Source organism: Cyprinodon variegatus, unplaced genomic scaffold (assembly GCF_000732505.1).
Source record: "Cyprinodon variegatus isolate N-32 unplaced genomic scaffold, C_variegatus-1.0 Scaffold68, whole genome shotgun sequence".
Taxonomy (NCBI): Eukaryota; Metazoa; Chordata; class Actinopteri; order Cyprinodontiformes; family Cyprinodontidae; genus Cyprinodon; species Cyprinodon variegatus.
The window spans coordinates 96,911-109,759 of NW_015150521.1; the positions used below are offsets into that span (position 1 = coordinate 96,911).

At 38.4% G+C, this 12,849-nt stretch overlaps 1 protein-coding gene across 2 annotated transcripts; it reads right to left on the reverse strand.

The window, feature by feature from the left end:
- Nucleotides 1-15: 15 nt before the first annotated feature.
- Nucleotides 16-8,780, reverse strand: slc4a1 (solute carrier family 4 (anion exchanger), member 1 (Diego blood group)). 2 transcript variants are annotated; one of them, XM_015372039.1, is made up of 21 exons: nt 8,612-8,771; nt 7,616-7,684; nt 7,447-7,502; nt 6,506-6,615; nt 6,374-6,420; nt 5,669-5,834; nt 5,448-5,583; nt 5,288-5,357; nt 5,163-5,205; nt 4,898-5,082; nt 4,588-4,795; nt 4,224-4,430; nt 3,973-4,121; nt 3,682-3,876; nt 3,354-3,599; nt 3,173-3,262; nt 2,656-2,822; nt 2,337-2,578; nt 2,081-2,250; nt 1,648-1,821; nt 16-1,532 (listed from the first exon to the last, which is right to left on the reverse strand). In XM_015372039.1, exons 2-21 carry the CDS (start codon nt 7,640-7,642, stop codon nt 1,470-1,472), a joined length of 2,751 nt encoding a protein of 916 aa, XP_015227525.1. In that variant the 5' UTR covers nt 7,643-7,684; nt 8,612-8,771; the 3' UTR covers nt 16-1,469. The 2 variants fall into 2 exon arrangements, with proteins under 2 accessions (XP_015227525.1, XP_015227524.1); XM_015372038.1 differs by having other exon boundaries at nt 1,470-1,532; nt 8,757-8,780.
- Nucleotides 8,781-12,849: the final 4,069 nt, after the last annotated feature.

The window sequence follows — 12,849 nt, forward strand, 5'->3', positions numbered from 1 at the left end:
GTGTGTTTTTTTTTCTTTTCAACTCCACCTTGTGTGTTTGTGGGCGTAAACCCCGGCCGTCCAATCAAGTCAGTCCGATTCAGCGAAAACAAATGACTCTCAGGCACTCGGTCTTGTTAAACTTTGATAGGTTCACTGGCCGTAGGAAAAATAGCAATGCAGAAATAAGCGACTGTTCTATTTTGGAAAAAAGGGATGTTTATATTTCAACTGTTGTGTTCATTGTGATAAAATCTTTATTAAAATATGTGGAGGGGAAAACTACTAACTGTGTTACATGTTATTTAAAAGGCTCCCAGTCTGTACACATTTCCGAAAAGATGGAAACGATCGCAAACTGACTCAACTCTCTAATTTGGATTTATAAATAGATGAACATGTGGCTTGTGCTGAGTAATTTTGAAATTAAATCAATGTTGCCTTTGTGGCTTTGGATAGAGATTTTTTAATGTTCTGATATAGAACATCTGAGAATTGCCTGATGTCCTTGAAGGTAGCATGTATAATTTCGGCTTTACAATAAATTCTCATTTTGATTCAGATAAGTTCACAATTTTCCGCATTTTAAAAAGTGTATGATGTGAAAGTGACAATTTGAAGTTTGTGTGCATTCTGTTTTATTTTGTAATTTATCTAGAACATGTTTTTATATAGCATGTTTGTAAGTAAGCAGGTAGAAACAATATTAAATAGTAACCACATATGTTCACAGATTCTTAGTCCCCACAACAATGTGGGAAAATAAACCTTTTTTTTTTTACACTTTTGAAAATGGTTTTCTAAAAAGAGTATGTTTTGTACACTCTTGAAATTTGTAGGCTTATAGGTTAAAAGCTATAACTAATCAGGGGCGGTAGAGTCTTTTCCAGTTGCAGTTATAAAGCCAAAATTTTTAAAGACTGATTTTATTTGTAATAAAATAATCCAAAGCCATGTACAGTTTTTAAGCACACACATTTCATAGCACAAAATGCGTTTCAGATCATATACAACAATGCTTTCCCGATCTTACAACTAAAATGACTATCTATTTAACTACTTTTAAAGTAAGTACACTCTAATATCTGAATATGGAAACACACATCTTTCACATATTTCAAACAGGAACAGGAAATAATATGACATAAGTGACACACGAGTAATTAAATGAGGCAAACTTCAGAAATACATGCTTGAGAAAAATACCAGAGGCGGTGGGACAAAAATGCACTGTTGAATGTCTCCCTGAAATTCTTTATTTTTAAATAAGTTAGCTTGAGCAAGTAAAGCCAAACGTTAAATATGTAATAGAAGGGAGAAGGGGAAAAAATGTCTTGAATCTAAATACTGTTTTCTGTGTAAACCTTTGTTATTGTCAAATAAATCCTGGTTTAGCATCAGAAATGTTGCATGAATGCTGGATTTTAAAAACTAGAAAAAACAACAGTTTATAATTACAATTAATGATTGATTTTTCTTCAAAGTGGTGCTTATGGCAATCCTTCCTCCATGTCTTCCTCGTCAAATTTCACTTTGGCATCATCTGCATCCAGCTGCAAGACAAATCCACCCATTAACACTTCAAAAACAACTTCAATATGATGAGATCATTTACCAAAATGGTTTGAGGAGATATTTTTATTGTTGTTGCTTTTGTCCAGAACTTACGCATTTCATCTCCAAGGGGGTGAAGAGTCGTCCTGTCATGAACATCCGCAGGGGGACGGTGAGAATGAGAAAGAAAGGCAGAGCCAAAGAGAAGGCACTCTGCTTGACAAGCCAAAGGATGGTCAAACACACAAGCTGGATAAATGTAAAGAGATGCATCCGCAGAGTTTTCACCTGCAAAGATAAACAATCAAAATCAGGCTTACGGGACTTCTAAACCAAAATTCAAGTGGATTTTAATAAATCAGGTCAAATGTAAATGACAGCACAGACAAAAAGCATACAATCATCAAAAAATATTGGTGTTTCTAGGAGCAACATTTTGCAAACAGAGGTACATTTTCATTAAAAACTAACTTTTGAAATAACTAATTCTAAAAAAAGAAGGAACACTTTGGTAAAAATAAACAGTATATGTTAGTAGGACTGATACCCTGGTAGCATAGGCGTCAGATGGATGGTATTTCTTTGGTGTAATTAGCAGAAGCATCCTGTCCCACATCTGGACCCCGCTTAGAGAGGTGATACCCATGTACAGGAATATACCAAACAAAGCTGTCATTGGAATCATCTTCAGGATTGGTTCCATGAAAATTGAAACTCCTAAACATTAAGAAAAAAGTATGGTTATTAGCGGGAAAAAAATAATTGCTTGTTAATGCATCAGCACTGTAGATGGCAGCACCTACCAACCATGATGGCCACGCATATACCACTGATCCTCTGCTCAATCACCTTCTCAATCACCGGTTTTGGCCCCTTAGACATGACAGTTAGAGCGTTGGCATGGGTGACGGATCGAACGGTGGCAGCACTCAGCCAGGGGACTCCAAAGATGGAAGAAATTCCGCCCATGGTGACCAGAAGGAGCAGGTCGAAATGAAAACCAGAGCCTTTTACCATTTTCCTTTCAGGTTTGCTTACAATTAGCCTGCGCTCAACAGAGAACACAAAGATTGTTTAAATAGCTTGTTAGCTTGATGATATCATGTACACAACTTTACTCACGTAGTAATCTGGGACTCCATGAAGATGAGGATAAAGACAAGAAGAGCAGGTACACAGCAGGCACCCATCATCCAAATAGGGAAGGGCTGTTTTTCCCCCATTGGGTTAATAAACCAGCCTCTGGCTTTGGGGTTGGTCACTTCAACACCTTTTGGCACAACCAGTTTCTACAAGAGATCACAAAAATTGGATGATACATGAAAAAAAAGATGATAATTTCCATATTTTGAAACAAAAAAATCTGTAGTTTTTAGATTCAAACATCATTGAAAATAAATTAGGCTTTCTAACCAAAGCTTGATGCAGAAATATGTCAAGTTGTTGTTTTTTTTCTCATAAGCTCAGACATGGTATCTGACTTTAGCTATTGGAGAAACAGACCCTGAGGGAAACTGAGACATTCTCCTCACAGAAAAACTCCCCAGCCTTTTCCCAAAGGGTTTTAGCACAGAAACAAAAAACAGTCTGCAAAAAAACCCTTTAAGACTTTTTATTTGAATTGCTATTTGTAACCCACCTGCGTATAAGCATCCGCAATGCTAATATCCACTGCGATCATGAAGAAGATGGCAATAGGGACCCCAAAATCTCCAATCAAGCGACGAATCTGGAGGGAAAATGAAATGATTAATCCCTAACAAACTCAGATCAATTGATAGAGGTGATTTACTTGAGTGTTGTTTGGAACTTGATCTTACCGGACCAGGGAAGTAGGTTCCATTTTTGAACTGACGGAGGAAGTATGCAATGGAGAAGCATCCAAACATCAGGCACATAGACAACAGGGCAGTGTTGGGGTACGGCCTTTCCATCTCCTTCTCTATAATGGTCACATTGCCATCTGGATGAACCTCTGTGTGTTTATGGATGACTGGGTGGAAGGGGTTTTCCAGTGTGTCGTTAACATGTTCATAGTTCAGGATCAAAGGATGGGTCTGAAAGATCTAAACAAGAAACAGGTTTAAGGTTAGATAAAACAAAAATAATTATCAGTGTGAGACAGATGAGGGAATTAATTGTTTGAACCTTTATGAGTTTGGCAAACGTCTCATAGATGAAGATGAGTGAAATGAGGATGGAGAAGATTTCTTGGGTGAAGCGTGAAATGAATCGGACCAAGAAGCTCCCTTCGACTGCAACAACTACAACCACGATCACTATCAGCCACATGCCCACCCAAATACGACCCACAATGTACTCCATGTCCTGAGATTTGCAGAACTGGTGGAGAAAAAAAAAAAGGTGACTGATTTTAGAGAGGGATGTAGCTCTTTGAAAACTCTTCTTTCTGAAATCTTATCAGCTAGTTATTCTTACGGCATAAAAAGCTTCCTCAAACAGCAGCAGGGGTCCAGAAAATCCAATGACGAGGACAGGTTGGGCAGCAATGAAGCAGAAGATAACACCCTGGATGCTGGTGGAGACCATAAGCTCTGAGACGCCCATCATTTTTTCAGTTTTGTCCGCTAGATTGGATTTAGAGCCAGAGAGAGAATTTCTTAACTACTTGTATGGTCATTAAACTCATCATGATATATATCTTTGTGGTCGGGAGTTTTTCTATTTACCAAGAAGCCCCCCAAAAGTGATGGCAGGTGATAAGGCTGCGAAGTAGATGAAGATGATGGCGGCGAGGACCTGAGGGTTCAGAGCATCTGTGTAGTCGCTAAGGTAGTGGCGGTATCGGCGCTTGATGTCCCTCACCATTCCACCAAATGGATAGCCTGTACGGGCCAGAGGGTCCTCCTTTGGCCCTTCAGGAATCATTTGTAAAGCTAAACAAAGAAAGATATCCAATCCATCACATCATTTTCTATTTTATTCTATGACATTCCTTGCATTTCTATGCTTAGTTTTACCTGAGGGAATTTCTGAAATAGTTATTTTCTACAGTTTAACCCTATTTGGTGCAAATGTATCAAGGATTCTTACCTGCTGCCCTTTCTCCAAAGGCAAGGCGGGTGTCAGTAGGCCGGAGTCTTTCCCGCAGGATCTTCCTCTGGAAGTCAATCATTGGCTCCAGCATTGTCTTGTCTTGGATTTCAGTCGGAGGGATCACGATGCTGCAGTCCATGAAGTCAGCAATCGCATCAGTCAGATCTTTCTCAGTTTGGGCGAGGTGAGCTTCCAGACTGAACACCTAGACGAAAAGTATCATTAATGTACCTGCATTAAACAGTTTTATTTGATGAGTATGATCTACAGAAAGTGATGTCTGTCCTTCCCTACACTAATCTCATACCCAGTCCGCCATCAGAGCACCCATGGCACGCCCAGTTTGAGTGTAGTTCATGTCACTGATGGTAGGGCCGACCATCATGAACACAAAACGAATGGGGACTGAAGACTCCAGGACGGATTCCATCACCACAGTGTCAGTAAGCCTGACAAAAGCCACCACTGGCTTCTGCAGGAGGTCCAGAACACCTGCAAGGAATTCCCTTAAACCAGATCTGGACCAAAAACATGCTTACTACATGTAGGAAGTAGCATCTGAAGAAACATACCAGTGAGGACAACTGAGGCCTCCATGTTGTCAGAGCTGTCTCTCTGCAAAAAATATTGTAGATTTAAGTATAGTAAATATTTTGATGTCATACAAAAATAGAGTTTAAATAGTTAAAGGCATTACCTTCTTTACAACAGAAAAAGTTTGCATTTGAATATCTCCAGCTGGAGTAATCACAGGTCCATCATTTTGACTGCCAGGACCAATAGAAGCACAGGTTTAGAAAGGCGTTGAGATTTCGTGTCGTAGCAGAAGAAACAGAAACATCCCCTCTGTGGGTTACCTGCGTCTCATAAGGAGAGCTCTCAGCAGGGCGTCTCGATCGCTGGAGCGTATCTCATTCTTGCTCACCAGCTCGTCCACTATTTTCTCAGCCACAGAGGACAGACTGCTGGCATTCATGTCAAAGATGATGGCTCCTGAGGACCAAGGCTTAAGGTCACTAAAGCTTTGAATAGTTCACCCTGTCCAGTTTAAAGAAAAATGTGGATGTTCTAAAATTACCTGTGCGCATCAACCTCCGGACTTGAAGGAGGCTCCTAAAGCTGAGGTAGGACACATGGGAAGGACCCCACTGTTGTGTAGCGGGATCAAGGTTCTCTTCATAGCCTACCCATCGGCTGGTCTCCTGCCAGATGTTGCCCTGGAGCTCATTTAACTCCACATATGCCTGTTGACATAAGTGAACACCATACCATGAACGGTGTTTACTTCTTGTTTTGATGTAGAACTGGATTTTTAATCAGGTTTGATGAAATTAAGAATATAGGTCTGTTGAGATTAAAAACCCTCGCTTTGTCTTTTTAAAAGCTTGAGACAGATTTGCTTTTTTAGCATGATAATGAGCTTAAACAAGCATCTAAATCAGTAAAATAATGTCCTCACAAAACAATTACTTGTAAGCACAGAATTTAGAAATAAGTTTGATCTTTGGCACCATCTGGAGAGTTCTGTGGATAAAAGATGGCTTGATAATCTTAAATATTAGAATTTCAAGATTGCAGAATAAAAAAAATAACACTCATGGCTGATAACTGAATCAAGCCAGTTCATGTGCACATTTGTTGACAATTTTTTTTATCAGGATGAATGTTTTACTGTATGTGGAAAAAATGTTTTACTCCATAAAAATCAACCACATTGCAGGGATTAGTGCACTTTTGAACAGCACATTACATCAATTATATTCATTCAGAAGCTTCCACCAACCTGAGCATCCCCTCTCGTGGTGGCATTGGTGTTGACATTCAGAAAAGCTGAAATTAAGAGGTAGACATTGGGTTGTTTTCTTTTTTTGGTTCTTAAAAGGATTATTCATTAAAATCTGTGTAAACATTTTACCATCTGAATCACTGGGAATGACAATGGCTTCAGGAGGAGCCTCAGTTTCTTCCTCCTTTTCCGCAGCATTACTTTCGACATCAAGGCTGTCACTCTGGCCGTGGGAAGTCCTAATGGGTATTGAAGCACAAGAACATTAACCATCCTTCTACTTTATACTAATAGGTCTTAGATAACATAACATGTTACTGGTGTTATTTTTTTATTTTTTGAGATATCCTGTTATTTTACCTACTGAAATGGCTGCAATTATTTTTCCTAAAACTAGAAATGGTTAAAACATATGTCTATATATGCCAAAATAAATTGTGGAATTGGTGCTATGCTTTGCATCACCACAAGAGGGCAGCCTAGATGCTCCCTCAGCTGCCTCCTTCTTATCTCTGATTGGCCCAGGGCAACATCTAGTGTAACTTCAAATGTAAGGGGATGTTTTTTGCAGCGGAATTTAAAACATCCGATTTAGGAAAGCTCGATCCTTTAAAAATCTTATCAACCAAAGAAAAAAAAAAAAAAAACATAATTAAATAAGACAAGCTGGAAATAATTTCTCATAACGTTTCATAGGATTTGATATTCAAAGTTTTTAAATTTCATTTTTTTTATTTTAAATTAAATTCAATTACATTTATATAAAAATACTCTAGTATTTTATTATTTTCTATTAAATTTGCTTTGCTCTATCAGCTTTCATGTAAAAACAGTCCAACATAATTTGTGTTTACTTCAATAAAGCAGTTCGGAATAAATCAAAACATGATAAAAAAAATTAAAACAACGAATTTCAGCAGCAAAAATGTGTCACACACCGCAAACATTTAAAAACTGGGGCTTGGGCACGAATGATAGAGTTCCCTGTATCTTATCAGGAACAGTGAGCAGATGTTCACTCTTGGGGCGCAGTGTTAAAGAGGGAGCCTTGAAGAAGATGAAGCACTTACAGTTTTACTGGAGAAGGGAAGGCCAAGTCATTGTCTTCATATGACATGTCACTGCCCTAAATAAGAGGGAAGTTTAAAAAAAATCAATTACCCTGACAGGGAGCATATGAATTAGGTTTTAAAAAAGTACAAGTTTTTCTTTGTTGGTAAAGCGAATAGAAAGACCAACCTCCTCAAAAGTGAAGTTGTTCTCCATGGATCTTGACTTGCCTCCGCTTTTAGCTACTTAATGCATTCCCTAAAGCAAAAAGCACATTCATGACTTACAGTAATCTACAGGTTATCTCAGATCTGCTAAACTTGCTGGGTGATTAAAAAAAATATATACTGAAAAGGTCACAGGTTACCCCAAATGTACAAACTTTTGCAACATTTATGTCATCAGGTCCAATTTTCTGCAGTCATTGTTTCTCAGCCCTTTCTGTAGATATAAGCTTTTTTAGGATAAACACCAGTTCTGATAAAAATATCACAATAATCTGCCCTCAGAGCATACAGTCAGAGTCTGTTTGTAAAATGCTACCCAGGTCTGATAATAAACTGTCCGTTAGAAATTTGAAGCATGATATAGTTTAAATAGACTTTAGAGGCTTATCTTTGGGGTTACACCCTTCAACCAGACTCATATGTTCTCCACAGGCTGAGAGAATGAAAATGACCAATTTTAGATTCTACAGCTGCTCAGCATAAAGTTACACACAGGGTTGAACATAATCTTTTTTGTTTTTTGTGGAGTTTTATTTTTTTGGCATATTAACCAAAACATGACCCCATTTGGTTAAAAACTTATAATTGTACTTCCACCAAAAAGAGTCTAACTTTAACATTTTTTTTAAAAACCAACAGATAAATATGAACCTTGAGGACAAAATTATCTTTTTCCTGAACATTGACGACATTTCAAAACAACAAATCTTCAGGTATCTGAACGGTTTGTAGATAATGATGTTCTATTTTAGAAATCAGTAAAAAAATCCAGTTATACATAGAGCAAAACGCTTTATTAAAAAATATATTAAATGATTGAATTAGCTCAATTTAGCAAGAAATAATTGGAACTTGGAGTTCCTGGATTGTAACTTTATTCTACATCAAGACATATTCTCCATCAAGTTCTGCATTAAGCATGTCTAAATCCCAAGCCAGAGGATGGCCACACCCCTACCTGAATGCAGGTAATCCAACCTGGTCTCAGACACTGGAAACAAGATCAATGCCCTGTCTGCCTCAACGAGCCCGGCGACAAACTGAGCCCAGAAAGACGAAAAGACAAGTTCTCTGAAAGACCCAAAGTAAGTGGGAACACCCACCTGAAAGTACGTCGGCGCTAAAGTGCAGTACCCTACAACCCCTGTGGTTCCTCAGCAGGGTGTATGACACACAAACATCTCTATCTTCACTGGACACCTTGAGACGGGGATATCCCAGCCCTAATTTGGCTGCACCGCCCTTTCAGAAGGACCCAATTCTAAGGACAGACAGACTGAACCTCTAAGGGGCCCACATGGGCTAAAGAGGGTCAAGAAAGGGCCAAAATGTGGTACCATTAGGAGAACATCTATTAACGTCATCTTGTTTACAAACTGGGGATTCCCTTCTGATGTACATAAGAGATAGCATGGGGTAGTTCCATGTGATGTGATACGAAAACATAAAATCAAAAAAATATACGGTTGTTTGTTGGAGTGCATGTAGATGTGGAGCATCGAGACGAGACCTCCTCTGCTGGCTGAAGGTGTAGCTGCTTTTGCTAACACATGATGCTAGACAGACTGGAGAAAAAGAGAAAAATGCATTTTCAGGTAATTCAAAGTGCAGCTAAAAAAAAAAATATAAAATTACCGCAGTGGCAATCCTGACAAAGTATATAATATAGCATGCAAAGTCATGCCATCAACGCTGTTTTAATTATATCAAAACTAAATAAAATAATTTCTTCCCCTTCCTTGACAGAATTAGTTATATTTAATACACAAACCAGTAATATGTCCGAACAAATCTTATAGTCTGAGAGGTACATAAAGGACTAAAGGGATGCACACACCTTTAAATACAATGAATTGTTGTGCGTTCAATCAGTTTTTATTTTTGTAAAGTAAAGCGAAGACAATCAAACATTTTTTGCGAATAAAAAAAACTCTAAAGTGTGAATAATACTTGTACTTGGCACCTGACTTAAAAACTCTCAGTGCAATTACAGCTGTTTCAGCAGCGTTTTGTGGTATCTCTTTACCAGCTTTTCTCCACTGGATATGGTGTCAATTCTACACTAAATAGAAATTTGCTCAATTTAAGTGAAATTTTGAGTTTGAACAGGAGAAAGCTGCTCTATGTTTAGAGTAGCAGAAATAGAACCAATACAATCAAGATGCTCAAAGAAATATGATTGGACTGGAAATGGCCCTGGTTGCTGAGAAGACCTGAACAAAAGAGACTGCGATCTGAGAGCAAGTGCACGAAACCAGTGAAATAAAGACTTATTTAGTTAAATTTCAGCAAGATCTGGAGAGACAGCTCTAGGTCCAGGAGAAATCCAGTCCCCTCCCTGACAGGGTAGCAGAAATCTCTTAGAAATGCAGAAGTAGCTATGAAAGCTGTTCAGGAGGTTCTACATAAAGAAAGGCAGCAGTGGCTAACAGAGAAGCACTGCCTTCTAGAGACTCTTCCATCAACAAAGGAGGCTCTGAAGGAGATAGAGGAGGAGAGTAAAACATCAACAGAGGGACTGATGGATGAACTGAAACATCTACAACAGGAGAGGGATAATTTTCAAGAAAAAAAAAAAGAAAAAGAAAAGAATCGTAAACGTCTTTAGAAGCTCTAAAAAGGTTCTACCGCACTAAGGAAACTGACCACTGCTGAACCTAAAAAATCCCTTCAACCAAACCATAACACTGAGAAAAATACTTCCTGAACCCAAACTCCAAAACCATAACCTTCAAACCCTCGTCCCCTTTGTCAGTTTATCATTCTCATCCAAAACCTTAAACTCTCTACCTTTAACCCTGAACTCTTGCAACCCAAAAATGGATATTCTTCAACAATGAGACCATGAAGGTATTTTTTCTCTGCAATGCTTTCTCCAAGAACCTCTTTTGTGTTCGTTCCCAAGATGTGAGATGGGATCTGGGTCTTTGTTTACATTATTAAACTCTCTTTAAGAGAAAGTCTAGGCTAATCCCAAATGTTTCATTACAGCAACAGTAAATCTATTGATCCATGTGGCCTTTTTGGTTGTCGCTTCTGCTTAAGAAACAAAGATCACTTTGAGTTGAGAATTTTACCCGTTTCCCACTGAAGGCTGCAAGCAGATGTCAATGATTCAATCCCAAATGTCTACCTCCCCCAACTATTCAAAACAATCTATCAATGAAAAAATACTCCCTCTCTACCAGTGGCTTTTTCTGGGACATATTTCTGCCCTGGTAATAAGTTTTTACCCTGGTAAATAGAGTGAGTCTGCACGGTGGTAAAGTGGTCAGCACTGGTGCCTTGCAGGAAGAGACTTTTCTGCATGTACTTTGCATGTTCTCCTTGTGCTGGCGTGGGTTCTCTCCGGATGCTCCAGCTTCCTCCCACTGTCAGAAAAATATGCTTTTCAGTTTAAATGATCAAATTAAATCCCCCCAACACAACTTTTTTTTTCCTTTTACCCTTCAAATTTAGATGCATTTATCAAAAATAAATAAATAAATAAATTCTACAAAAAAAAAAAAAGCTCATTCATAACAATAAGTAATAAAGTATTTTCCCTCTGGGATTATTAAAGGATTTCTGATTCCGATTCTGATTTTATTTAATCGTTTTAAGTTGAGAATTTAATGCTTTCGCATTTTATTCTTTCTAACTCATGGAAAAAAAAAACTGATTTGTTATAAATTTGAGTTAATAAGGAATCAACAGAACAAAAAACAAATCATGCTATAAATCTGCCATTGTAAAACGGGAGCTCCTCTGAGTAACTCCCCAATGATCATATTTAAAGTTGAGGAACTGGGAAGAAAAAATACTCAACAAAAAATGTAGTTAGACTAACTCCATTTGTTTTACACTGTTTTCATCATTCATGACACCTGAGCTGCTTTGATGAGCTCAGGTGTGGAAAAAAAAAAAACAGCTGATCCCAGGCTGTTCCTCTGCCTGGTTTTGATGTGTGCCAACGCTGAAAAGTGAACTCAAACGTATAAGAATAATACACTTTTTGCTTAAAATGGTTTGTTTTATTTTTCATATCTTTTTTTTTTATTTTACTACCCGAAAAATAGAATATTTTCTTGTACCCCTTGCAATGCATTCGCAGACCACTAGGGTTACGAGTGCCCACTGTTGGGAATTACTGAGCTACACTGTAGCGACTGCTGCTCTGGGCAAGACTGGCAGACACCAGTCCCAACATAAGGAAAGATGGATGAATGGTATTGCCTCATAACCCATTGGTAGAGACAAACGGAGCAGGGAAGCTTAAACTTGGCAACCCGTCGATTAGAGGACAAACCTCTGCATCCTGTGCACGATCACCCCTAGAATGCATTAACTTCATAGAATGAAATAGAATAAACCACTGGCCAAAAACTCCATTCCTGGAGTGCTGGTTCCCTGCAACTTTTAGAGGCATCCCTGCTTCAAGACACTAGAATCCAATGGCTGACTTACCTCCTCAGTTGAAATCAAGTTCTGTAGAGTCATGCTAATGACTTGATTATTGGACTTGGATGTTTTAAAGCAGAGTCACTTCTAAAGGAACAGGACATGTATTGATCTGTTCTATGCATGCAGCCAGAGCCCTGATAGCTTCATATCCACGTGGTGACATTGTGATGCAGTGGCATGCACATAGCCTGCACCCCACCCCACCTCGATCTTGTGGCCCAATATTTGGAAGATGTGGAATAAGGGCCCATCCTTGGGAGCCAAAATGTGCACTTAAGTACCCTCTTGGAGGCTAAAATGTATGCTAAATTGCCCTCAAGTGCCCCCTAGGGAGCCAAAACACATGCTAAAGTGACCCCTTGGGATCCAAGAAACATGCTAGCGTGCCCTTAGGGGCCAAAACGTTTACTTAAGTGCTCCTTTGGGCATCAAAATCCATGTTAAAGTTCCTTCTCAGGAACCAAACCGTGCGCTAAAGTGCCCCCTTGGGAGGACTAAAGCACTGGTATGTCTTAAATTATGAGGTACTTATTATCATCATACCTTATTTACTCAGCGATAAATAAGATTTATATTCAAAACTAGAATGAAGGTTTCCTGTGATGTTACATAAAATCTTTTTTTTCAGCCTAGAAATAAAAAAGAACATCCACACTTATTTTATTATATTTTATTTTTGTCACATTCTGTAATAATATGAAGACTATCATTTTTGTTTGGACTTTAACAGTCAAATTTATTTATATATTGATA

Excerpts from the sequence above, each read along its gene's own strand:
- slc4a1 (XM_015372039.1), bottom strand. The coding sequence starts at position 7,642 with ATGGAGAACAACTTCACTTTTGAGGAG. Across the intron at positions 5,835-6,373 it reads CCACGAGAGGGGATGCTCAG|GCATATGTGGAGTTAAATGA; the intron begins GTTGGTGGAAGC and ends TTATGTCAACAG. Across the intron at positions 2,823-3,172 it reads TTGCGGATGCTTATACGCAG|AAACTGGTTGTGCCAAAAGG; the intron begins GTGGGTTACAAA and ends GATCTCTTGTAG.